The 27,497-nt window shown below is 33.7% G+C and overlaps 2 protein-coding genes across 4 annotated transcripts; one reads left to right on the top strand and one right to left on the bottom strand.

The window, feature by feature from the left end:
* Positions 1 to 1,182: 1,182 nt before the first annotated feature.
* LOC117323485 (CCA tRNA nucleotidyltransferase 1, mitochondrial-like) lies at positions 1,183 to 16,372 on the bottom strand. 3 transcript variants are annotated; one of them, XM_033878738.1, is made up of 8 exons: positions 16,280 to 16,372; positions 6,274 to 6,676; positions 5,660 to 5,789; positions 4,889 to 5,015; positions 4,387 to 4,472; positions 4,057 to 4,164; positions 3,408 to 3,520; positions 1,183 to 2,257 (listed from the first exon to the last, which is right to left on the bottom strand). In XM_033878738.1, exons 2-8 carry the CDS (start codon positions 6,670 to 6,672, stop codon positions 1,838 to 1,840), a joined length of 1,383 nt encoding a protein of 460 aa, XP_033734629.1. In that variant the 5' UTR covers positions 6,673 to 6,676; positions 16,280 to 16,372; the 3' UTR covers positions 1,183 to 1,837. The 3 variants fall into 3 exon arrangements, with proteins under 3 accessions (XP_033734629.1, XP_033734628.1, XP_033734627.1); XM_033878737.1 differs by lacking the exon at positions 16,280 to 16,372 and adding an exon at positions 9,401 to 9,526; XM_033878736.1 differs by lacking the exon at positions 16,280 to 16,372 and adding an exon at positions 9,395 to 9,513.
* Positions 9,607 to 27,497, top strand: LOC117323486 (ribonuclease Oy-like). The gene is made up of 10 exons (XM_033878739.1): positions 9,607 to 9,684; positions 16,531 to 16,617; positions 19,031 to 19,118; positions 19,972 to 20,027; positions 21,318 to 21,390; positions 22,009 to 22,076; positions 22,378 to 22,491; positions 22,785 to 22,833; positions 23,468 to 23,542; positions 24,223 to 27,497. The coding sequence occupies exons 2-10, from the start codon at positions 16,562 to 16,564 to the stop codon at positions 24,418 to 24,420; spliced, it is 777 nt and encodes a 258-aa protein (XP_033734630.1). The 5' UTR covers positions 9,607 to 9,684; positions 16,531 to 16,561; the 3' UTR covers positions 24,421 to 27,497.

Genomic DNA, 27,497 nt, shown 5'->3' with positions numbered 1-27,497 from the left:
GTTTAACGTCTTATCAACATCTATGGTCATTTAAGGATTACCTCCCCTTTGTGCAAGATACAAGCGCATGGGGAATACATGTGTTTTGGGAGGCTGCAGTATGATCATGTTTTGTTTGCTTGTGATAGCGTGGAACTGATGACGACTTTATAGGGCTATCACACTGAACCATACTGCCGAAGACACCCAGCAGGACACTCCACCCTGTCACATTATACTTGCAATGGGTGAACCAGTCATCCCACTCCCAAAAATGCTTAGCGTTATGTAGGGAGCAGAAACTACCATTTTTATAGACTTTTATTAAGTCTCAGCCAGAAGACAGAACCTGAAGGCTTTTTCACAGGGGTGAACGCTCAACTAAAGGCCAAATGTAAGGCTGTGTTGAAGGAGACATTAGGAAGAAGAAAGTTGCTTAGAAAGAAGAGAAAAAATTAAGATTCCAAAGTTAGTCACCTCTTACAATCATACAATTGGAACAGCAGGTACAATTCTTATGCCCTAAAGTCGCAAAAGAAAATAAGCTCTTACTTTTTTTTAACTTTTTTACTCAATTCCTTGCATTGTCAAGGAAACACTTTTAAAATGCTAATATATGACTGGTTAACAGAACATCAGTCTGGATATAAATAAGTCAGTAAAATAGCTATTTGAAAATTATATCATAGTTATTTGATAAAGGGAATATTTATATCAAATTAATTTGTAACATCCATAACCAGTCACCGATTCTGTTATCATGTTAGACATCTGATAAACCTTTTGTTTGTTTTCACAAAGTATGTCAAGATATAATCATTTAAAACAAAATGACAAGCATGAAAACATCTTTCTATTCAACATATTTTCGACAGGTGACATTGTATGAATTCCTCCAAATAAGAAGTCTGACTTTGTGTAATTCTATGGCTGTTCAGTTGTCTTCAATGGAGACAAAACCTATCACTATTGCAAACTTGGTTGCAGTATATGTAACAGCATGTCACACTTGTTGTAAAGCATCACTGAACAAGGAAAGATATACTTAAATTTGATTCATTTGACAAATGGAAGCCATTTAATGTTTAATGCTACTGTAGAACTTCTTTTAAGGAAAGTATGCAAACTATTACAAAACAGCATGTTGTAAGAATTATCTCCCTTAAATCCAACATGACAATAGAGAAGACTAAAACACAAATATGTTCTTAATGGTAAATGTGTGGTTTATTTTGAAAACACGTAAAAATATCTTAATGATATCAATTTGAAGATAAATTTCCTAAAAATTATCATTTTAATAACTACATAACAAAACATCAGTAACTGTTCTAGTACTTTTACAATTCTAAAAACAACAGTACCACAGGGCAGGGCAGGCCAGGTGTGTGTTAAATGGAACTTATCACTAGTCATATTTTATTAAAATAAGAAATAATTTTATGCAGACAGTTTGAAGTATACATACTACAAATTATCATAGTTCTTTTTTAGTGGAAAATGTGATATAACTGAAAGAAAAAACAGTAACAGAAAAAAGTTTTAAATAAATCACCTTTTACACAAAGTTTCTGTTGAAGCCAAGCATTTTGAAGCATAGAAAATGAAAGGGGTCCCATTTTTTTTCAAAAGGTCCTTTCAAATTATAAGAACCTAGTTTTATCTGAAAAGGACCCCATTTGCAACATTCCTCAGTGCAACCCCTGAGCATTGTCTTATAGACTATCTCTGTGACTATTTTCGGAAAAGACAAAAATAAACTAAAACACAGATAAAGACAGAAATTATCACAGTTTTCCACACATGGTTGCTTTTCACATCACATGTCCATTTTTAGAATCCCTAATAATTTTTACGGTCAATTCTTTTTTGCTGGGAGTTCTGGTAGTGTAGGTAAGATGTCATCCACTCTTTGCAATAGTTCTGACTTCCCCATTTTAAAGTCACTTTCTTTCCAAATATTTCGGAGTTCTTTTAACATTAACTGCATGTGTGGTCCCTTTTTTACATTACATTTTATCAAGTCGCCTCCACTGATAGGAAAAGGGGGTGGGGTCCAAAGGGAGGGGTCAGCACAAAGTTGTCTCTCATTTTTATACTTCATCAATTCACAAATTCTCTCAGCTGTCTTGTGTTGCTGGCCCACTGTATCACACATTAAGTCCTTGTAAAGCTTTATGGGATTTCCTGCATCAGGTAAATGACGATTCTCCACTATGAACAATCCTAGGCGGAATTCATCTGCAGATAACTTCAATCTCTCATTCATATCATACAACTGGAAGTGAAAATGTTCCATTTAAAGTGTCAAGTCATACCATTGATAAAGAAAGGATATCACTATGGTAAATTGATAGGGAAATTGAATCGAAATTTATATTTTTAATTAACTGGGTTCAACAAAAGATTAAACTGTTTAAATATGTCGCTATACAAGCGAACAACAATAACAAACTTACAGTAAGTGTTGTATGCAACACTCGTCCCCTGTCGTCAATAAAATTTTCTAAGCAACATAGACCTTGATAGTAATGAACAAATGTCTCATTTTAACAATCTTTTCTAGCCCATGAACATCTGTCTGAAATTAACAATCATTTCTTCAGCTACACTGTATTTTATGAGGCTGAGCGTGAAATGAAAATATGGTGATGAAAACCTTATTTCAGTGACAGTGACTTTTGTGTTTGAGTCTTTTACTTGGTATACAGAGCAGTATATATGCAAGTTTGACAAACAAAGTTAATAAATGTTTATTCTAGTAAGTGACCTTCACAGATGACCTTTGGACTCCTAATTCAATCATACCCTATATGTTTTCTAATGATATCAAATTGCAATTTCAAGTTTCAATACAAAATGTCAACCCAGCTATCACAAGTTATCATCTGGAAGCCAAAGTTTGAGAATAAAAGACTATTTTTTCTAACAGTGACCTTTGTAGTTGATCTTTTGACTTTTTAACAATGTTTGAAGTTTCAACCAAATCCATCAATCTTTTCTGAAGATATTATCTCATTCTGGAAACCAACATTCAGATAGCCAGACAGACAAACAATAAAGTCCCTTCCAGTTTCACTGACAGGGGATTAAAAATTCAAATATTGTAATGCTTTGAAAATCTATACCAAAACTTATACAAGTTTTTTTTATCACGATTCCTCCACCAACTAACCCCTCAACTTTTTATCAATGTCATATTTACATTAAACACTGTAATGAAACCCACTGGGGGTCAACACCCGTCAACCTCGAGGTCAGGAGGTGGATTAGTTACAGGACAATAAAATTAAGATTTATTAAAATACTGTATCATATCGTTACAGTCTTAGTGCTAATGTATCTAGGTCAAGACATTTTAGTGAGATGATACTTTACAGATATTGGGGATTCAAAATACACAAAACAAACAAAAACTATATAGATACCTCTTGCTCATTAATAAACAGTGCAGACATCCGTGTGACAGGTTGTGGTTGTAGCCCTTCTGTGTTATGACAGACCTGTCTGTAGTGATCGAGATCAACTGTGGTCGGCAAACCTGGAAATATATGTATCACATGTAGGATTGCTGAAGTACCATGACAGCTAAGTATGATTGAGTCAATTCCATCAAACACAAATTTTCGGTTTTATTAATAAGTTTACTCTTTTAGAATATATTTATGGGTACTAAATATTCATGGTTATGGGTACTAAAAAGCACCCCCCCCCCCCCCCCCCCCCCCCATCCTCCCACCTTTCACTAAGACACCAATTTGAAGAAAAAAAACTTGATTAATAACAGATTTACTGTACTGTCTAACTATCAACAATACATTTATCTTTATACTTATATCATATTAGCACATCATATCATATATGAAGCTGTTTGGTTCTAGTCATCATTTTAACAGTATTTCCACTGGAGTACCTACCTAAGTGGTTTTGGTCATCATTTTAACGGTATACCAACTAGAGTACCTATCTAAGATATTTTGGTCATCATTTTAATGGTACATCCCCTGGATTACCTACCTAAGTGACTTTGGTCTTCATTTTAACAGTACGTGTATATCGATCCAATGGAGAACTTACCTAAGTACTGTGGCATTCCAACATCATACATGATGGGAATAATGTCTGCAGCATGGTTACCACACAGTATCTTCTTCAGCTCCATCCAGATCCTCTCTCCAGATATACCTGTTGGTGACAAATTGTCATTTATATCTAATGTGGTACAATATGATGGGTGACAAAGGGCAATTCCCTGAGCCGACCTTCATGTCTGGTATAGATTTATAATTAATGATGGAATATGGCTAACAACTTAATTACAGTATGCTATGGATGATCAAGGAGCATTTTTAGTGGTTTTTTAATAACCTTTTAACATTTATATAAATCTTACATGATAAAACTTACGCTTCAAACCTTCTACATTTTCAGCTATGGCTTTTAATGTGTCTGGTAGGTGTTTATCTGGATATTCAGCTATTCTCCCGTAGAACCTGCACATACAAATTTACAAATGATAATAAAACAAATTATCTTCCGAATGATAAGCAATATACATATAAGCAAAAGATAAAAAAGATGCCACAAAAAATGGAAATATTTTAATCTCTTTTGTAAAAAAAAAAAAAAAGAACCTCCTTCATCCTAGGGTTCACTTTGCCAAGTAAAATTCTTTTCAAATATAAGTACATGTAGTTATGTTGTTTTTTTTATTCAACCCTCAATTCCTGTTTTGGGCTCTGCCTCTACCCTTCCAGGGGATTCACATTTGTACAACCTTCCATCCCTAATGTTCAGGCATGATCCTTGCCAATTGAGTCCCAAATCCCTTCCGGCTTCCTCTGTGATTTTACGGTAGATTAAGTGTATTCCTTTTTGAATGCTTCTTACCAAGGTTTTTATATCTTACCTAAAATAGCGGAGAATTCTAAGGTAATCTTCTTGTATTCTCTCTGTCGGTTCCCCAACGAACTGAACTCTCCTGTCCTGGAGATCTTGAACACCGCTAAAATAATCATGGACTGTGCCGTCGAACCCTGAATTAATTGTTAAATTTGTCAATGTCAAATAAAGTGTAAAGTTTTAGTCAAGTAATAAAAGCTTAAAGCACAATAATATGGAATATAAAATTGTTAAATTCATAAAAATCACAACTTAAATAATTAATTTACATCCGTCACACTTTAATCACTTATTCATGTTTATGAAGTATAAAATATTCTTAATCTTATCAATCTGTATGACAAGTAGTAGCCAGTCGTTCCAGTACAATATGGCACCTCATCAGAATAATGCTCTCAAGATTGGATATAGGGTTTATATTATGAAATCATTTCCTAGTGATAACCAAAATCTCCATGAAATGGACAGATAAGACATGTTTCTCTCATTTTTGAAAAAAAAAAGAATTCCTTTCAAACTCTGAAAGTGCTAAGATTTTTAAAAATAAATGTCATAGGTCTATCTTATGAGGAAAATTATACTCTTACTAGATAATGAAATGCATAGTCTAATATTAAGCTTCCAAAATGTTTCACATCTCATCATCATATCAAAGATACACAATATCTGTATCAACTAATAGCATGGTAAAAAGATATTACCAACGTCATTATGCACTGAACTTGAATCAATAGACCTCCACAAAATCTTATAATTCTATGAATTTTGACAGACATACCCAGAAACATAGCATTGATAGTGAGGTCTCTACGATTGGCATCAATAAGCCAGTCTTTTGTGAATTCCACCTCTGCCCGGCGTCCGTCAGTTACAACATCGATACGTAGAGTAGTCACCTCAAAGTTCTCCTGATCATCAAACAGAAAATATTTATCAATGGCATTCAGATGTATGATAGAGTTTTACAGATCTGTTTCATATAATAATGATACATTATTGTGTTTAATTTCAGTAATGGTCGTTGATCATAATAAAAGTTATTCTGGATCTACTACACAGCATCGATCCCTTACTAAACGTTAGGATGCTACTTCAAACTAAAACCAGCAAAATCACATGTACACAACATCAATCTAAATACTTGAGGCATGTATCTTTTCAGGTTTACATCCAGAAATTCTAGTGTAAAGTAAATAATATCAGCTTTAATTTATTTTATTTTTTGAACAGGTGAGCTAAAATCTTAACCATTGAGCAGAAATCCTGAATCCTTTGTATTAAGCCTTTCCTTGTTTAAATTGGCCATGCATTTATAGTCTTTTAAGTTAACAATATAATCTGATCTGAGGAAAGAAACACGTTTACATTATACATTTATATATGAATTCTCACCTTATCATTGATACGAACACTGATGGTACCATGCTTAATTCCTTTTTCATTGAACATACGAATGCTTTCTTTTGTGAACATTTTTATCATCTCATCTGGAGTAGCAGTAGTGGCAAAATCGACATCGGACGGAGAAATACCGAGAAGTAGATCTCTCACTGCACCACCGGCGATTCTCAACTCATAGTTGTGTCTCTCAAAAACACCTATCAGTTCCTTCAGTTCTGGTGTAAACAAATCACGAAACTTGGGAGTTTCTAACTTCATTGTAGATAGTTGTCCCTTCCACTTCCTAGTTCCACTGGGGCAATAATATTTCACAGGTTGTTTAAGGGAAGTATGTATTCTAGTCTGTTGAAATATACTCTTCAGGGCATTTCTAAAAAACACTCGAGTCATTTGTCTGAAAAATAAAAAACAAAAGATATTATTTAGAGAGAAAAAACCTAAGAAGATTGAATATTGATTATGATCATTTAGCACCATTTTGCATTGTGAATGTTTAAGAAAATGCAGTATTTGATTCTTGCAAGTATTTTTGCGATATATTCAATATAATTGAAATTTCAATTTAACTCTCTTTAAGGTAAAATAATGAAATGGAACATATATGATACGACAATTAATGGATGCATGCAGGTAAAACATTAAAGGATTTATGACTTTATCTCATGCATATTACGCCCCATCCCCTAGCTCCAGGGGAGACACATCCTCCATTTATACATTAACATTGGTTTTACTTTGCTCAATTATGCTTCAAACCAAATTTCATCAAATTCCATTTAGGCATTCAGGACTAGAAGTGATATCAAAGAAATATTAACAGACGACAGATATTGCACCTTATGATCAACGGCCCTTTGGGCCAGGTGAGCTAATTAATATCTTCTCCCTTTTTTTTGCCATTTTACAGCTAATTACTGTTTCTGAAAATTATCACATAATTATCATCAAATGACCTCCAGCTTATTAGACTAACACTTTGATGAATGATTGAGCTCTACTGCAGTAGAGGAAGAAATCTCTCTTGCAAAGTCAGTATATAGGAAGCGACAAGAATTTTACCAGACTTGACAAATTGTATACACAAACTATAAAGTTACATGTATGAAGCCCAAGTTTCCTCTGGTCCTGATCATGACACCATGTCTGGTGTAGGACCAGAGCACACTTCTATATGAAAACATGGAATTCTTTGACACCGTTTGGTGTCACTAAGATTTAGGTGCAAACACAAGAAAATTGGGCGTGACATAACACCTACCTTGCATATATGGATAAATGAGATACATATTTATATTTATAAATATTTATTTACCCAAAAACATCCATTTAGTCCCAAATTTAGTGACAATATATAACTAACTACTTGAATCAGAACGCAATGGACCGAAATGACCAAATATCATTTAATTTGTGTTTTTCTTCTTGCATGGTTTTAATCAAGAAAACTAAGCTTATCATTTCCCAAAACCTGTTATATTTATATAATTAATATAAGAATACATATTATAATTTACAAATCATAAGTGGTAAAATATATAGATATAAATGTTTTATTTTTTTCCCTTTTGCTCCATCGCACATTGCTAAGGGTGATTAGGCCACCCGCAACCTACATAGTTAGCAATATACGGTGAGATTTTGACCAGCGTAAAGTGAGGGTCTATACCGACGGAATATTACAAGGATTTGGGAGTAAATTGGTGTTTTGAGGTAAATTTTGTATATCAGCACATGGACTTTTGGTCTAGCCACTAGTTACTGTCTCTATATCAATTAACTTTGATGTCTACAATTGTTTATTTATTTCATTCGGAACTGAATCACTGTTATATTTGTTTATATTTATGTTAAAGTGTGTATGTGTGTGCAAGTGCTTTATGTAACATATTCTGTGTTTATCTTGTGTTAGAAAAATAGTTACTTCCCTTTAATTCCTTTGTTTATATTATGTATTTCATTTCAAAATATTTAGACCAATTAATTTATAAGATTGTAATTATATTCGATCACTCAATCCACCATGGAAAGAATTTATATAGGCTTGCCTGTTATTCGATCCAATTGATATTAACATCATGTCAATAAAATTTGTTGAAATGAAAATTATGTATATATAAATAATTCATTTATCCATATTATAAAGTAGGTGTTATATCACGCCAAATCTTATTGTATTTTCACAAAAATCTTAGCAACACCAAATGGTGTCGGAGAATTCTGTGTTTTCATATAGTAGTGTGCTCTGGCCCTACACCAGATATGGTTGTCAGGACCAGAGGAACCTCAGGCTACATGTATGTTATAAATTACTTGAGTAAGAAAACTCATGATCAAGTTCAAAGAAACAACCAGTAACTTACCAAGGTGACAATTGCATGTATCGTTGTAAACATGTATTCAATAAAATCAATATGAAGAACTGTTTTGTTACAAATACCACAGGCGTTTGAAGTTTTGACTGTAAATTGAGGTACAATGTATACTGTATAAAAAAATTACTTTTATAGTAAATACTCTTATTTTTTATATGGTATTAGATCTCAATTTACAGTCAGAACTTGCGGCCATAATGGATGATACTGTAGCGGAACTGACTGGAGCGATCGTCGGCAATAAGGTAGCTCAATCGGTAGAGCATCCGGCTATTGTTCGAAGGTCCCGGGTTCGAACCCCGATCTGGCCGTGCATTTTTCCACTCCTCTTACACTACTCCTGTACGTATATGAGGTCTTATTCCACCTGATTACATTGGTGGATACTACATGACAGCCTGTCAAAAGTTTCCTGTCATGTAAACCTCTAATATTACTGTAGTGGGATGATACATTATTGATACATACAATGTCTAACATGGTTAATGCACCTCCAACAACAACCAGGCATATATAATAGCTGCGATAACGCAGCTATGGACGATGGACAGACAATTTCTGACAGATAGTCGTGCCGGAGAGCAGTGTAGGCAGAGTATGAATATTCGTTCCAATATTGTATATCCTATTAGCTACTGTACTGTACTCGGCATTCTTGTCACCACAGATTCCCACAGTTGGTTATTAGTCTACATCGACGTCTTATGACTACACACCAAATAAGCATTACATACACTTACCCGTACCTATGGCTTGTTAAAGAAACTAGCTGTCAGCTGTATCACTTCTATAAACACTTATGTATCGATATATTACAAAAGCTTACGAAACACGTGTGGGTGTTGTGAAAACAGGATGATGCAGCCGAGAATACAAAAAATCAGAGTAACTAAAATGTTTGTTTTTCTTCCCGAAAAGGCACAGCGTTTTAAGCGTTTCACAGACAAAGATCATCGAGTGCATTGACCCAATGACCCGTGCGATGCTGAAAAACAAATCAGCTGACATAAAGAGACCAGAAGGAGTACCTGTGAGTTATCATTTTATAAGAAACATTCATTTCTTACTAATTTTTGAATGACGCGAATTGAAGGCAGATTGCCATATCTGAAAATCTACAAGGTCTACTCTTTGTGAGTGACGCGAACTTTAAAATTTATTTACTAACTTAACATGAGACAGATTGACACAATGAGCTGACACATGAATCATGATGACTATCACAGATTGATGTCAAAGCACCCATGAATCATTGAATAAGTTAATAGGTATATATATATATATATAATCTGAATTTTTAATGAGTTATCCCCTATCCCTTGAATGAAACAAAAAATAGAAATTAGAAATCTAAATCAAAATCTTTACGTACTTCTGCGAGTTAAGAAAAAACTTTCTGGAGGCAAATTGTGTGGAAAGATACAGACTTATTTACATATAGAAATATAAGTCAGTGACTATACATGTATACATTAAACCAGACTCACGTATGCATATAACATAAGTAACTTTTGCAGTGTACTTAAAAAAAACACTCTTAAATACTAAGATGATGTAAGTTTGGAAAATCAAATGAAATTATGATTATTTACATAGAAAATGCATATGGTATACATAGACTAGAGTGTATTTAATTCATGACAGCTATGGCAAGCTGTTTGGGCATATTTTTTTCCATTGATTCAGTTACATGTACCGTATATTAGTGTATTTGGTCATGTATTATATACATTTTATAAGCCTGAGTTTCCTCTGGCCCTAACATAATGTCTATCAGACATGGTGTCAGGGCCAGTGGAAACTTGGGCTAGTCATGTATATATACAGTACGTATACATGTACAGACAAGTAAATTTTCAAATTTGAGACAATCCACCTCTTAATAAGATACATGTGAATTACAATTTAAATAGTCACATATACAAGTTTAGTAGAACAATACGGGCCCGGGTATACAAACAGAGACAACAATAAAACAGAACATACAAATGTACATAAACAAAAACAACAGATAGGATATTCTGGATCACAATTTAGGTATATGTAGCCTAGATTATGACGTGAATTACTTCGTTTGATAGTACATGTATATCAATACATATTTGTATATATGTATTTTAAACACAAACATCTCTATTCTTGATTAATAATATAAGATATATATATATTTACAGATATCTGCATTGGTTAAGTATAATTAAGCCCAAATAGTTTGCCATAAACAGCACACTAGTATTACAATATTAATCAGCTGTTTGAAAATAAAAAAGAAATTCGCATTCAAGTTTCTTAAGTATTGAATCTTGATTTGGTCGATTTCATGGGGTCATGAATTGAGTTGCTCTTGAGACAAATTCAACATTCAACATGAACTGCGTTCATGTTGAATTTGTCTCAAGAGCAACTCAATTCATGACCCCATGAAATCGACCAAATCAAGATTCAATCCTTATATTTCAATTTTTTTTTTTTTCGAATAAAAAAGTCGGTCTAGATATTAATGTCTCGAAGCTTGTGCTAGTCCAAATGCGGAAAAGCCCGAGGAGTTCCGGATTGTGGATGTCTAGTCGGTCGAGTAAAATAGTCCGCAATTTTAGGATTAAAAACAGCATTATTTGATCAAAATAGAAGTATCTAGCATATCTGGTCTTTCATAAAATACAAGAATACATTATAAATTTGATAATTTTAATAATTAATCCATGTTTATGACAACAATGTAGAAAAAGTGAAATCGTTCCGCGGAAAGATTTTAACCATGTATTCATACGCACTGATCAGTGTTAATCTGGTCAAATTCATGAGCAAATGAAACAGATTAAGTTTGGTAGTTTCATTGAGTCCAACTTGAGTAGAAATTGAAATATTAATAAATGCTACCAATTATTAGTTTGCGCTGAGTTCATCAGAATCTAAATTTAAAGATGTACAAAAAAAGCTTTAGAGATAGAAAAATGTAGTGCTCAATAATCCTTACCCTTACAGTGGTGGCTGGATGGAGTAGTGGATATTAAACTCGTCTTTCATTTATATAGGCGACTATATATATAAGTATTTGAAAGTAAGATGGCTCAATTAGACATGAAAAAGTTTATGGCATTATTGTGGTCACGACATGTATGTGGTTAATTTTTTCCAGGAGATCCAGTTTCCTCCAACATTAAGGTTATTGCATGCTTTCATCGGGACAAACAATAACAGTAGTGTTTTATTATTAGAAAAATATTTGTAATATAACTTAAATGAGAGCGTTCAGCAATGATTACCGAAATATCCACATAAGCAATGCAGGTCTCATGTACCTCTTGTATTAGTTTTATTACTTTGTTTCATATAATTGTTGCGAAAACAAAAAGTTTCTTTTAACACTCATGGATCAATACCTCTCTTCCAAAGAAAATTTATTAGCTCACCTGGCCGAAAGGGCCAATATTGATGAGCAAATGCCATGGCACGCCTCCCACATCCATCTGTCAACTTTATGTACGCCCATCAAATTTTTTCAGGAGTACGTATAAAATGGTATGGTGTTGTCGTTCGTCCATCATGTGTAAACTTTGATTTCCAATCTCTTCAAACATTTTTTGACTGATTTCTTTGAAACTTGGTATACATTATTACATTAGAATCATGATATGAAGTTGTTTCCCTGAAAAGAATTTTGATTCAACAATTTTCGTATAAGTTATTTCCCTTTGTTTATTTCGGTATTTGATTTTTTTCCGGCAATATTCTCCTACATTTTTTAACCAACTTCTTTTAAACTTGGTTGGCTTTATAATCATGATATGAAGTTATGTTTCCCTGAAAAGAATTTTGATTTTACTATTTTTGCAAAAGTTATTGCCCTTTTTTTATTTCAGTATTTGAATTTTGTCCAGAAATTTCCTCCTACAGGCTACATTTTTTTACCAATTTCTTTGAAACTTAAAATGCTTTCTAATCATGAATCATGAAAATATATGTTATGTTTCCCTGAAAATAAATCTGTTTCGAATATTTTTGCAAAAGTTATCGCCATTTGTTCATTTCAATATTTGAATCTTGTCTGTCGATCTCCTAGTTTTCTGTTGATTTCTTTGAAACTTTATAATCATGACATCTACTTATGTATCCGGGGTACTTGTATTTGTTTTCCTCAAACTATTACACAAGTGAACATTGACTTTATAGTGAAAGATGAGATTTATAGCATTGCCAGCTAGCCACTCATAAGTTGATGCAAATCTTATTTTAATGTAAATCGGTATCTTATATAGTATAAAACACTAAATGGTATTTGATAGGTGTATATTTTTCGCCCCACAATACTGTGGTTCAAATAATTGCTACTTTAATTTTCATTAAAGATTTAGCAGAATTTTACCAAACTTGGTCAGTGGCATCATTGCATGGATGAAGGAGAGCTAATTTTGTAAAAACAGTATTTGTGGGCCCCGGGTCTGGCTCCCAAGGGGCCTGAAGGGCAGGGCCAAATAAGGGAAATAAAGTAGAAGGGGAAACAATTTTGTTTAAATAGTTGGTGGGATCTTCCCTGAACACCAACTCTGGTTAGGGTTGGGTGTTTACATAGGGGTTAAGGTGTACATGTGTTGATAGGGAGTTATATCCTCAGTGTAAGAACTCATCAGGTAAATCAGAACACAGGTAAATCAACTTAGCTGATCAGAAAACTGTTTCAAAAAGAGTGAATAAAACTGAAGCACGCTTTGGAAAATCATCATATTTTGCTTCGATATTTGAATTATCAACATCTTGGCATACATATGTATTTACTGAATCTTATATTGTAAATCAATTGTATCGTTGGATTTTAATTTTATTAAATTTAGTGTCTTATTGATTTAATTTGTGCTTGTTTTCAGATTTAATGTAAATATTTAGAAAAAAAGTACTTTAATGTGATTGTTTAATTTACATTCTTTTATATCATTTCAGCAAATTCAACCTTGTGTCATTTTTCATTTATGGTGCAGTTATTATATATATCTGATTATCAACATTTAAATTGGCATAATTACGGAATCTTCAATTCATACTTTTTACTGTAAAGCGATATTAGTTAGATTTTGTATTTTTTTCATATTGAGTAACTTCTTACTTTTTTCATATTAGTATAGATTGTTATTGTAGAATTATTATAATATTCTTTAAAAGGTATATCTGTTTCAGGTTTATATTTAGTTAGTAGTAATAGTTTTTGTTTATATTTTAACTTACTTAGAATAGCTATACATATACATGTACATTTGAATTGTATTGTATTTTTGTATATTTTTTATTATATAACACAATATAGATCAGTTAGGCCTACTGCAAAACTATTGTAATATTTTTGTAAAGTTGTATCTGTTCCAGGTTTGATCAGTACAGGTTTTCTTCAACTAGCTATATATATATATATTGCCTTTTTTCCAGATTTGATAAGATTATCATATACAGTACATGTAATTACATTATAGATCAGCTCTTGTAGAGCAATATTCATGTGTGTATCTGTTTTAGGTTTAGTTAGTAGAAATATTTTTTGTTCATCATACACAGAATAGCGAACGCACAAGTCAACGTTAATTTCATCATCAACAGATATTGTCATTATTAATAGCAGCATCTATAATTAGAGCTTTGAATTTAGAAAACAATTCTATTTATTTCTATTTATATATTTTATATCTGATATTGTCATTATCAATAGTAAAATATATAGTTAGGCATAGCGCTTTAAATTTTTTTTTTTTTTTATATATTTTATATAGATTTATTGAGATAATATTGTCATTTCATTTTTACGAGTAAAATAATCTAGATGAGAGTGCTTTGAATTTAGACAACTTTATCTGATTCATACACCTGAGCTGACCCTATTGTTTTTTACCTGAGTTGGTATTTCATATTGAAACAGACTATAACTAAACTTCAAAGAACTTCCTACAATAACACCTTCCTTTGTCTTTACCAGAGTTGGTGTTCGGGGAATGAGTCCAGTTGGTCTGGGCCCCTAGGGGCCTGAGGGGCAAGGCCCAAAAGCAGAAATAAAGCTAATCTGTTAAAATCCTTCTTCTGTTTTAAGGAATAAAAGGATTTGTACCATAAATATTTATTATGCAGTGTATTTTTAGCTCACCTGGTCCGAAGGACCAAGGTGAGCTTATGCCATACCGTAGCGTCTGTCGTCCGTCCGTCCTCCGACCGTCAACAATTCATGACTTCTTCTTCATAACCACAGATCAGAATTTGACCAAATTTGACCAGAAGCATCCCTATGGGGTGGGGACTCAAAATTGTACAAATGGTTGGGCTGACCCCCCCAGGGGTCTGAGGGGCGGGGCCAAAAGGGGTCAATTTGGCTATATTGATATAAACAACTTCTCTTCTGAAACCGAGCAATGGATATTGCTCATATTTGCCTGGTAGCATCACTATGGGGTGAGGATTCAAAATTGTACAAATGATGGGGCTGACCCCCCAGGGGCCTAAGGGGCGGGGCCAAATGTGGTCAATTTGGCTATATTGATATAAACAACTTCTCTGAAACCGAGCAATAGATATCGCTCATATTTGCCTGGTAGCATCACTATGGGGTGGGGATTCAAAATTGTACAAATTGTGAGGCTGACTCCCCGGGGGTCTGAGGGGCGGGGCCAAAGGGGGTCAATTTGGCTATATTGATATGAACAACTTCTCCTCTGAAACCAAGCAATGGATATCACTCATATTTGCCTGGTAGCATCACTATGGGGTGGGGATTCAAAATTGTACAAATTGTGAGGCTGACTCCCCGGGGGTCTGAGGGGCGGGGCCAAAGGGGGTCAATTTGGCTATATTGATATGAACAACTTCTCCTCTGAAACCAAGCAATGGATATCACTTATATTTGTATGGTAGCATCCATAGGGGGTGGGGACTCAAAATTGTACAAATGGTGGGGCTGACCTCCCAGGGGTCTGAGGGGCGGGACTAAAAGGGTTCAATTTGGCTAAATTGATATAAACAACTTCTCCTCTGAAACCAAGCAGTAGATATTGCTCATATTTAACTGTGGGCATCCCTTTGGGGTCAGGATTCAAAATTGTACAAATTACGGGGCTGACCCCTGGGGGCTGAGGGGCGGGGCCAAAAGGGGTCAATTTGGCTAAATTGATATGAACAACTTCTCTGAAACAACTCATATTTGTCTGATAACATCCTTTTGGGTAGGGATTCAAAATTTTATAAAGGAAGGAACTGACCCCAAGGGGGCAGAGGGCGGGGTTAATTGGTTTAAACAACTTCTGTTCTGAAACTAATCAATGGATATCACTCACATATGTGTGGTAGCATCCCTATGGAGTTGCACAAAAAGTCAATTTCATTTCATGGATGAATGCATTTTTTGGCATAAAAACCTCACATAACCATATAAAATGCCTATGATATATTGACATAGCGATAACAGTGACAAATATACTTAAGCATCATTCTTGTTTCATATTTCATGAAAACCAGGTGAGTGATACAGGCCCTCTGGGCCTCTTGTTTATTTCCTTCCTCAGTAAGACCCCTTGTGTTTCCTTCCTAGTCAATCAGATTGATAACATATTATACTATTGAAGTTTCTATAGTAGCAATATCCCTATTTTTCTTACCTGTATCAACTGTGGTATGTCATATATATATGTAATGATTTATCTGAAAAAGGAAGAAGTTTGATCAGCCCTTATCCGCATGAGGAAGTTTGATTTACGTGTGTATATATATACTAGTGCTACACTTACGTAATTGTCTGTAACCAATCGGATTACCGGTGTACTCATAGAACTACATTATATCTACTGTACCTATTTCTTCGAACATTTTATAGTTTTATATCTGAAGAGAACACGTTTCTTTTTTTCAGATTTTCCTATTTACATTGGCAGTATATAGCTATGGTGTCACATTTTGTTTTCCTGGTGTTGGTGATTACTTTGATTGACTGCATAAGGTAAGTCTAACTTGAAATACACCTGAAAGGCTCATGTATATTATAGGCGCTTTTTTTTTCACGATTATGTTTTTGCTATTTTGTGGGTCATTGCATGATGTAGTCGCAACTATCTGATTTGTGAAATAATAAGACAAGGATAAATCTGCAAAATAAACTGGTAAGACTGTCATTATGTTATATATATACTGTCATTAGCTGACTCGGACGCCTCCAATCATATAGGTTATTTTGACAATTATAATAATTATTTTTCTTATCTGTTAAGTTATGATATATGTGTCTACAATCATGCAATTAGCACTCCTTAATTTGAGATCCGAAGTGATTTTCACGAAAATTTGATATATTCTTATAAATCATAACCAGATGGCATACTTTTAATTCGTTAAAAATTGAAGTCTTTCTGTTTAAAATTAAAAAAAAAAAAAACAGTTATATGGTAACATGTAAATTGTCAGGGTAGACATGGGTATATTGGGATTTAGTTCTCAGTCATACTCTCAGTGTAAATTTGGATCACAGGGTGTACAACTATAATCATAACAAGCATCCAGATTTGAAAACTTTCTTGTGAAAGGAGAAAATTTTGATGGATTTTGTGATTTGTGGATAGCTCTTTCTATACTTCTCTGAATGACTTAAAGCTTCATCTGCATTTCAATGTGTACATCGTCTGTTTGTCCATCCATCCATCATCAAATTTTCACTTTTTCTGTTTGTCTATCCATCCATCATCTAATTTTCACTTTAAACGACATCTTCTCACTAACAAAGAGGCTCATGATCAGGGTCAAAGTATTTGGCATGTAGCATATAGCTAGGATGAGAAGAACCACTAATTTGTTCAAATGAATGCCCTTGACATACAAATTTAAACAACTCCTTTTCATTAAACAACAGTAGAAGGTGAGCAATACTTACCCATGGGTCCCCTTCTTGGTTTATGCAAATGGATTTTCTTTTCTTATTTCTTAACTATTTTTTGGTTCATATAGTCATTTTAGTCAGAGTGGGTTTTTAGGTCACCTGAGGCAAAGGGTCGAAAACGCGAGAATGTGAAAACGCAACAGCGAAAACGCAAGATTAATCTCTCGCACTCTTGCCGTCGAGTTTTTGCAATCTAATGATGTACATGTAGCAACAAAGATTGGGTACACATGATAGCACCGATGATGAACATTAGATGCATGCAATGGATACAACACATGTAGCTCACTGTTCATCATCATTATTCATGTTGAATAATTATATATATTCATGTTGAATAATGATATGTTGTGGACTCGCAAGAGTTCATCAGTCATTCAATAAATGACCTTTTAACAACAATATACTTTTTGTTGTCTTTGCGAGTCAACTTTTTGCAACAAACAAGCTTCAGTCTCTGAACATGATCCAGGCTTACACAAATGTAGTTACGTATAGTTCTGTTAACAATGTATCAAATTTAATATAAATTCATCTTTTGTTATACAGTACAAATATACACTGAAAGCAAACTGTTGGTTTACTTATGATATAAATAGTGCTCATTTGTTATGTATGTATGAATGTATATGTGGTGCTTATTATATTGTATTTTGAAGATAATAGTGCATATCAGTTATCCATTGTACACGTATCATATCATCAGTAAAAAGTATATATATATATATGTGCATAATTTTAAACTTTTAAAGTGTAGAATATGTTTGAAAAAACATATATTCACATATATATGATTATGTCAATGAAATTTAATATATAATTTCACATCTCAAAGTATAACATTAAATTGACATTTTTGTAGTTCTATCACCTATTTACCTGTATCTACCTGTATTAACCCTGGATTTTGCAATAAATGAATGAGAGATAGTGACCTTCTGTGTTTACTTAATAATTAGATCCCTGTGTAAACAAATCCTGATTCTCCCAAAACATTTTTACCTGGATTTTCGGTTTTGGGAGAAACAGGATTAAACCAGGATGACCTATAGCCATTTTGTCTGTCGTAGTGCTCAGATCGAGTGTAAAGTAATAAAACTCTTACTTTCAAATAAGATTTCGACCAAATTTAGTCTTAAAAGTCATTGTGGAGCGCAAATATAATTTATATAAATGAGGCTGGTCCGACCCCTGGGAACTGAGGGTTGGAGCATCAAAAGGAGAGCTTGGCTGAAAATTTCTTTTAAAATGCTGCTCCTCCTTAATTCCTTAATGGATTACAACCAAATTTAGTCCGAAACATCATTGGGGTAGGCCTAGGGCAGTCATAATTTATATGAATGAGGCTGATTTGACCCCTTGGAATGAAGGGGTGCTGTAAGCCTTTGTCATATGACCATTTAATCTCAGGGGGCCATTTTTTTGTGAGATATGGTTTTGTTGACTTGCTGTTACTAAAAACTCTCAACTCTGTCTTTTACAGTCTCTGTGTCTGTGATAACTACAAATGGGACCGTTTCATCTTCGCACAAGAATGGCCAACGGCTGTGTGTCAGAAAGCTAATGAAACAGTAAGTTGATAGCCATAATAAGTTCACTGCATTTTACACATTATTCAATATATCAAAATTCAAAACAATAGACCTCTTACTAACTTTCACTACATGAGCTGTTATAATTTGTTAATTTCCTGGAAAAGATTATGATGTTTAAATTGAAAACTGTTTTCATTGTTAATCAGGAAACAAGCACTCACATACAGCGATGATGCAATATTTCTAATTAACTAGAAATGGTGATGGAGTGGGCATCCATCATTCGGCCATCCATTGACTATTAACTTCTTCTAGATATTTATGAGTAACTGAGAAATGATATTTGGCCAGGATGTACGTGAGGAAGAGTATATTAATGTTTCCCCAAATGAATTATGATTCACCACAATGCATCAGTGAATCCTATCTGTTAGAGATATTGGATACCATTTCCTAAAATATCACATGAAAATTTGGCAATAGTAATTTTGCCATTGGGTCATGATGACGTATTGCCATCATGCTTCGTGTGTAATCCCCTATCATTAACTTTTCATATTTCAAAGTTCCACCAGTGAGAGGCCCCTCAAACTTCTTCTGAAGTTCCACCATTTGGATTCAGCTCGCACTTGCCTTAAATGTTAAGTTTCCAGAATGGTCAGAAATCCAAGATGGCTACCATGTCCAACAGTATCACTATACACTTGTATTTACCAATTACTACTAAGAATGTATACTGCAATAGTACTAGGACATTTAAAGTCAGGTGTTCATTTTCACATAGTAGATTTTAAGACTGTGTGAATATAAGTATACAAAGGACTCTCCAGATGAGTTTATTTTGATGTAATGTACCATGAACTGACAGAAAGTTTTTGCCTTATTTCAGGGACACAAATGTCATATTCCCTCCCAGGTAAATACTTGGGGTATACATGGTCTATGGTGAGTATATTATAAAAATGTGATGATTTATTTAGTTCTAGTTAATTAATGATAAACACTGAAGAATTCTACTGATAATTTATGTTCAAATTAAGGTAAAATAAAAGTCCCCTCCCAAAACAGGAAGAATTGAATTGACAAGTACATTATGTGTATGCACCTGTCAAAAATTGTTATTACGGTAACTGCATCTACGCAATATTACTGACGTGGAGTATAGCTACCTGGTATAATTGTACACAACTGTTCGTCTGTTATGTCAAATAATGGGTGTATACAATCTTATTTTTAAACCAGGATATACACATGAAAATACACACTTATTGGTCTGAGTCATTGATTATCGTACAATGTATACAAAAATCTGGTGTTAAATTTAGGATGTACATGTACATTGTGTAATTTTCACCTACAAAAGTACATTTCTGACAATTGCCATATCTCCATAGTGCTAGCGTCCATAAAATAGGTTCTTCCTTATTGTACATGTAAGTAGTATCAATCACTTGTAAATAACATAAAGAAGGAAGTGTAAGGCTCTAGTGCTTCCTTTTGTTTCCACTTCTCATTTATGAAAAGAAATTCCTTTGCGAAAAAAAAAAAAATTTCACTTTTAGTTTTCATTGATTGAGGAAGAAGTGAATTGAAAGATTGAGCGAAGTGTGTTGTAATGAAAACTTGAGAATAATTAATGGATTAACAAGGAAATATGTAGCCTGATCATTCTTCTGTTACTAAGGAAGATAAAGTATTTATTACTCTATGTGTTGAAGATTGATAAGGGCTGCTGTGATAGATATTTTCCCTATGATAACGATGGTCTTAAATTTTTATGTTCTGAGTCGAACTTCACACAACACGTTCTTATCTACAAACTTCTCACTTGAAATCAAGATTTCTGGTAACTCTTCACACTGAGTCTCTTTCACCCTCCTTTAAGTTCTGTGATAAGTTTATGGGCAAGACATTCATGAAATTCACAAAATTTTAATCTTATGAAATGAGGAAGAGGGACAACTCTTGAAGCCAGGTTTCCATACATTACATTTCACCTTCTACAGCTGGTTGGCGACATGTTGCCAAAACATGTCTGAGATTTTATTTTTAAGTGGGCACTGTATACCACAAGGTATCATCCTGAAAACTATTATGTGACTGAACTACAAAACACATATGAAATTGGCAGGATTTGGGTTCATTTTGTCAGTAGTTCATGATCAGCTAAATTAAATAAAAAGAAAAAGGAAAAAAATGAATGATACTTTACTATTACCATCTATTGTTTTACAGGCCTACTTTTGAACATACAAAAGGCCCAACAGAATGTCAGATATCAAAGCCATTCAACTTTACGCTGATAAAGGTAACGACGAAATGGTCATGTTCATCTGATTAAGGGTATCATCCTATCCTCAACATTGTTTCTGTTAATTATTTGTCACATGACATTCAAGGAGTATATGACTTTGTAAGCTACAGAAATTCAAGGTCGTAATAATGCTCCCCTATGCTGTAATCTTGTTGGAGCCCTGTATGTACAGATTGCTTCAAGATGATCATGTGGAATATATAACCACATGATAGGGCACCTGTTGACCTTACTCCAACAATGTTAGAGGTTTAATAAGGCGAGATATTTTTGACAGGCTAAATCATATCCGATAGAATAAGAGCCAACCAGCAGCCTCTTATGTTATAGGAGTACTGTTGACCTGTCATTGTTCTAGTCATACCTCTACCATAAAATAGGGGGGGGGGGAGGGATATAATGTGGCCCATGGCATCGCATCCCGATGCATCGTAACTAGCTAATCTTAGGAACTGCTGATTCTGTCATAATCAAACTGTGTTTGGGGTTATGAAGTCGCAGCGGGGAGCGGGCATATATGTCTTACAAACATTTTCTAGTTTTATAATAGTTTTAGCAGGAAACATTGGTTACTAACTGTTACAAGCTTGTTTTCGTTTCTGACTGTTTCAGCCATTGGTGAAAGAACTCCAGGTTTTGTGGCCTAACATGTATGTCGACACTGTGACAGAAAGCTTCTGGTGTGTAACATACCTGAAACCATTGTTTTAAGGAAAATACAATACAATACAATATATGTAATTCTAAATTTTCTAAATTTGTTTGACTTTCAACCATTTTAGCAGATATTGATACAATGTAAAATTGGTTTAAGACCAGATCAATGTTAATCCCTGGAGGTGGTAAATCTTAACTTGCTTTTATGTTTGTAAGACACTTGTGACAGAGGTATTTTTTTGTATACAAGGAAGCAAAGCACAGCATATTTGATACCAGATATGAAATTATTCTGAAATCTCTGAATCATTTCTCCTATTGCAGGCAACACGAATGGGATAAACATGGACGCTGTGCTACCACCCTCCCCGCTACTGCAAATGAATATTTGTACTTCAAAAAAGTGTTACAACTCATGGAAAAATTCAGTGCTTCCACGTAAGTCAAGGTCAAGTGATTTCTGTAGTTTAGGCAGAGTCTAATAAGTAAGACCAAACAACTGCCATCCAAGGTCATCAGATATTTGTATTTTTAGTTAAGGTCTAAGAGACAAGGTCACACTCAGTCATTCAAGATCATTATTAACTTCAGTTAAGGTCTAAGAGGCAAGGTCACTTACTGTCAGTCAAAGTCATTTGTTTCTTCAGTTAACATTTAAAATGATATATCATCTTGTTACATACACTAATTTAAATCGACATAATTATCTTGCTTTTTCTTTTCCTCAACAGGTTATTGAAGAATATGGGCATTTTACCTAGTAAGACGGCACACTACACAGTAAGTGTACATCTCCCCTGACGTGTCTGGTAGTATAACATCTATCAGTTCCAGATTTAATAAAACTCATCTATCACCGCCACATATAGGACTGTAGGTGGAGTAAATCTCTCCTTACGTCTATACTGCTATTATAGGACTGGATCAAAATGTCCAAAATCAAAATAATTCAATTTGATAAAAAGTCATACCATGTCACTCAAATAAGTAAATACATGTAGTATAGTATACTACTTTTTACAAAATTAACTGACCATGTCAAATGAAGCCACATAGTTCAAAGTTGTAACGTATACACCGGTCGGCAGGCACACATGGTGACCAACTCTCCTCTCTCACCAAGCCCCAGGCCATGGCAGCTACACAGGTTGTGGGGGTGTTTTGTTTACATAATCAGTTCAGGGTCAAAGTGTCTGAGATTTCTGGGGTTTTATGAGGGAAGACTGCTCAAATCCGGGAGAAATATAACCCCGATTCGGGAAATGTACCAAATCGGGATTTAGGGAAAATTTTCATGATTTTCTGGGCACTTCCCGCGTAATCCGGGATGGTTGACACCTATACTATACTGTATATATAAATGTGCTCAACTCAATGTACAGTGTAATTAAACAGATTTTTTTTCTGAAAACAGTTGGACCAGATACAGTTTGCCCTGATGCGAGAATTAGGTAACAAGACCGTCGTCATTGAGTGTGTGAAGGATTCTGTAAGTATCTTGTTTTCTTACTCTCCATATTATTTAAATTAACATACAAAAACAATATTTTAAACAGGATATGTCATCAGTCTTTTTTCTTTGATTGTTTATATATATTTATACAATTGTATAGATATTAATTTGCTTTCCGTGAGATTGAACATTCCAGTTTTTATCCACAATATGGGGAAATCTCTTTTCTACTTATAACTAACCAAAGTGACTGCCTCTTGCAAACTTCTTGTAAAAGTTTAATTTTTGCAAAAATAAAATGATCTTATATCGATTGTTAATGACAACATCCTTGAATGAATCTTCTTGACCATGTCATTAACCTGTGTGTTTCCATGAAGATCGTTTTAGTTAGGGGACTATTGGGTTCCTCTCTGTCTGTCTTGTATACGTATATGTAACACCAAAGTTTGTCAGCCCTCTAGTGGTTTCATTGATTGAAGGATTTTTATCAAACTTAATACAATGATAAAGAACCATAATATCTTTGAAAAGGTCAAGTTTCAGGGTTTTTAGGTCAAGGTCATGGTCATGGTAACTGTTACTATTTTTAGCAGAGGACGGAAGGGGAATTGTATTGATTTAGCAATAACCAGTATGCCTATAAAAATCAATGATTATCTTCTCCAAATATCTCATGGAAATCCATCTTAAACAGTTTTTGTTTTTTTGTTCAGAAAACTGGCTTGGACATGATATTTGAAGTGGAGATCTGTCTGGATAAGGAGTTCAATCCAATAGACTGTTACACTACTCAGAATCGCCAGGACAACTCCGCCAGTGGCCATTTTCTCAGGAAACACAGTGGCAATGAAGAGGGAAACTGTCCCCGTGACAAAAAGGCTTTTGAATATCCTCCTATCCCAGGAAATTGAGAGTTCGGACAACAAGATCATTGCTGATGTACCAGCATATCGGCGCTGATGCAGTTAAATCTGTATCTTATGCCATTTACTGTTGTATACCTTACCTGGAAAGAGATTTCGGAAATATTATTTATTCTTTTCTCAAACATCACCTGAATTCATTTATCCATGATATTTTTCTTTCAAATTTTCAAAAATTCACATTATTTTCTTCAATCAGATTTCTGTTTACAAAGTAGCTGCAAGGAGAGAAATTATTTTAGCATCCTGTTTATGTAGTAAGCCTCGTGTACTAGTTTATTAATATTATGATAATATATAGAGAGAGAGAGACAGAGAGAGAGTCTGTATACTGCACATATTGATCTGAGAAATTAACAAGTGTTGTATTTTTGTAAACAATTATCAAAAATTAAGGCTCCTGAAAGTTGTACTAATTCAACTGTGGATCTGTTTGTTAATTGAGAATAGATATTTCTACCACAATAGTTTAAGGTTTACACAAGTTTGGAATTTGATCATATTAAACATCTAAATAACATTTAAACATTTAGCAGTGTCATGTTATTACCTCTTTTTCATTAATCCATAATTAAATCTACATAAGTAACAATCATAGACGTAAAATTCCAATTATTTACATCTCCATGCTTAATCCGGTAAAAAATTAGCTTGAAAATGGTGGTCCAGTTAATGTAAAAAAATGAATGTAAAACAAAAACAAACAAAATGCTATTTTCTTTGTACTTCATATTTGCCCTGCTTGGCATACACAAGAACACATTGATGCAAAACAGGTCAATTTATCCTCAGAAAAGCTTTTCTATTGTGGTAGAATCAGATTACACAATATCCGGTTGTTGCATATAGAATTTCATTTGAGTTACTTTTTTTCCACTAAAGCTCACGTTTTTTGTATGTTTTGAAAAATAATGAACTTGAGTTATGAGATGTATAACCTCTATAGATATGGAAATATAAACATATAAAGACACCATATTTTAATGTTTGTATATATACAATAGATATATAAATCATAAATACGTACAAACTATGCAATGTAAATTGTTTGATCAGGAAAACAAGTGTTTTAATTCAGAAGCACTTGGTCTATGTATGATTTTACCTTGATGAAAATATCTAACTTGTTAACAATATATTTTGGTCAGTTTTTAAGTATTTATTAATATTTTTCAGTACATGTATTTATCAATATTTATTTTAAACCTAATTTATATTCATATCAGATCTGAATTACTGGTGTGTTCTTGCTGTTTATGTTCAGTCTTCTTTTTTATATGGCATTATTAAGATCTATACTGCAAATCTTTGCCACCATTTAATTTTCAGTTTCTTTCTCACGACTATGAACATCTCTCTCAACTTAATAATCTCTGCTGTCTGTTGTCTTGTTTTTCATACACTAGGAGTGTGATATCTAAGTTATTTGACAGTCTTTTGGGTATATGTTGTATTTGATTTTTGTTTCTGATCAGATGATTTGTAATATGATCTCACAAATTACCTCCCTTTATATTCCAATGTGATGTTGCAGTGTCCGTCTTCCGTCTAATATAAAATATTTATTTACATCGTGACAAAGATGATAGGTCTGTGATATGCTTGAATCAGAGTTACTAAATTTCAAATGAATGACCTTGACCCAAGTTCTGGACCAAGGCGGACTTCTAAAATTGCCTTGTGCTGACCCAGAGGTCCAGTCATGCTTTGCCAATTCTTTGCCAATTCTAAGTTGTTGCCCTTTGCTTATTTGCATGATGTGCATTAAACAAGGTTAAGTTCTTTATTAGATGCATATGTATATTTAGGGAAAGACTGTAGATGTCTTTAGATTTTGAGGCTACATTTGGAAGGTAGCTGCATTTTGACCTCTTGCTTGAATGTCAGTCAACTTTCAGTCATCCAACCTTCAATCCAGATACATTAATGTATTGCCAAACATATAATGCTGCCTGAACCATTTTAAGTACATATATAAAGTCTGTATGCTCAGGTCACAGGAAGAAGTGACATTTGACATGTAGGTTTCTAGGATGACAAGCTATTTAATTTAAGAAATAACTATGATCTTTGATCGAAAAGAGTGAAAATCTTCTTTAAAATGATATAAGTAGTGTAATGATATCTGACCTTTCACTTTCAAGCTGTGAAACTTGCTAAAATTTGACATTTTCCTACTTTGACGGTTAAAAAAAAATTGGCAGCATTATTATCAAACAGGTGAGCAGAACGGGCCCACGGGACTCTTTGTTAAGAAGTTGGAGGGGGAGAAGTATGTACCAACTGTTCTAGTGCAATATCAACATGGTCTCTACAAGTATAACTGTACCATTGTTGTAGTTAATTGGATTACTGTTTTTGTATTTTGTGTTATTTCATGACGAAGGCGTCACTTTTGTTTAGTGCTAAATTTTCGTAAGAGAATGCTTATACATTGCCGTTTTGCATTACAACATTGGTAAGGGAGTGCTTAGCCATTCAGAGCTTCCGGTAGACCTTTGAGTGTATGTATCAACTCCCCAAAATGAGATTTGACTTTTACATTTGGAGGGATATGTATGTTTTGACACTTATGATTTCTGTGATTTCTGAAATAACTAAAATGCACTGTCATTGTTGTTGCATTATAACAACAATGCTGTCACATTTTTGTTTCATATTGCGACATCATTCGCATTGTTGGATTTTGCCGATTGTCAGGTCATAATTTAAATACTGTACATATATATATAACAAATAAGTTCATTGCTATATATATATATTGTCATTTTGGGAGTGTTTTGAGCTCTGTAATTCAAATGAAGATGGAATCAGTGATGGTTATGTACATAAATGTACATTGATGAGAGTTATGTATCAACATGTGTAGTTAGTTTGTATATTGGAAACATTCCATAACTGTATATCTATCTACATTTGTATATCAGGGACATAAAAATAGATATGCATATATATTTGTATAAAGATATATTTTGTATAGTCAATATCTACTGCCTATAACAATGATGGCATTCAAATGGTTCTTTGTGACTTTGAGTAATTAAAAACATACTTTGAATTGAGAA

The sequence above is a fragment of the Pecten maximus genome, chromosome 3 (genome assembly GCF_902652985.1).
Source record: "Pecten maximus chromosome 3, xPecMax1.1, whole genome shotgun sequence".
NCBI classification, from domain to species: Eukaryota; Metazoa; Mollusca; class Bivalvia; order Pectinida; family Pectinidae; genus Pecten; species Pecten maximus.
Note: the sequence above shows the minus strand (reverse complement) of the source record. Positions and strands in the feature narration are given on the sequence as shown.

Coding starts and splice junctions, on each gene's coding strand:
- LOC117323485 (XM_033878738.1), bottom strand. CDS start 6,672: ATGACTCGAGTGTTTTTTAGAAATGCCCTGAAGAGTATATTTCAACAG. Junction 4,473..4,888: donor AGAATTCTCCGCTATTTTAG/GTAAGATATAAA, acceptor TTGTATGTGCAG/GTTCTACGGGAGAATAGCTG. Junction 4,165..4,386: donor AAATGTAGAAGGTTTGAAGC/GTAAGTTTTATC, acceptor TGTCACCAACAG/GTATATCTGGAGAGAGGATC.
- LOC117323486 (XM_033878739.1), top strand. CDS start 16,562: ATGGTGTCACATTTTGTTTTCCTGGTGTTGGTGATTACTTTGATTGAC. Junction 16,618..19,030: donor ACTTTGATTGACTGCATAAG/GTAAGTCTAACT, acceptor TGTCTTTTACAG/TCTCTGTGTCTGTGATAACT. Junction 20,028..21,317: donor TGGGGTATACATGGTCTATG/GTGAGTATATTA, acceptor ATTGTTTTACAG/GCCTACTTTTGAACATACAA.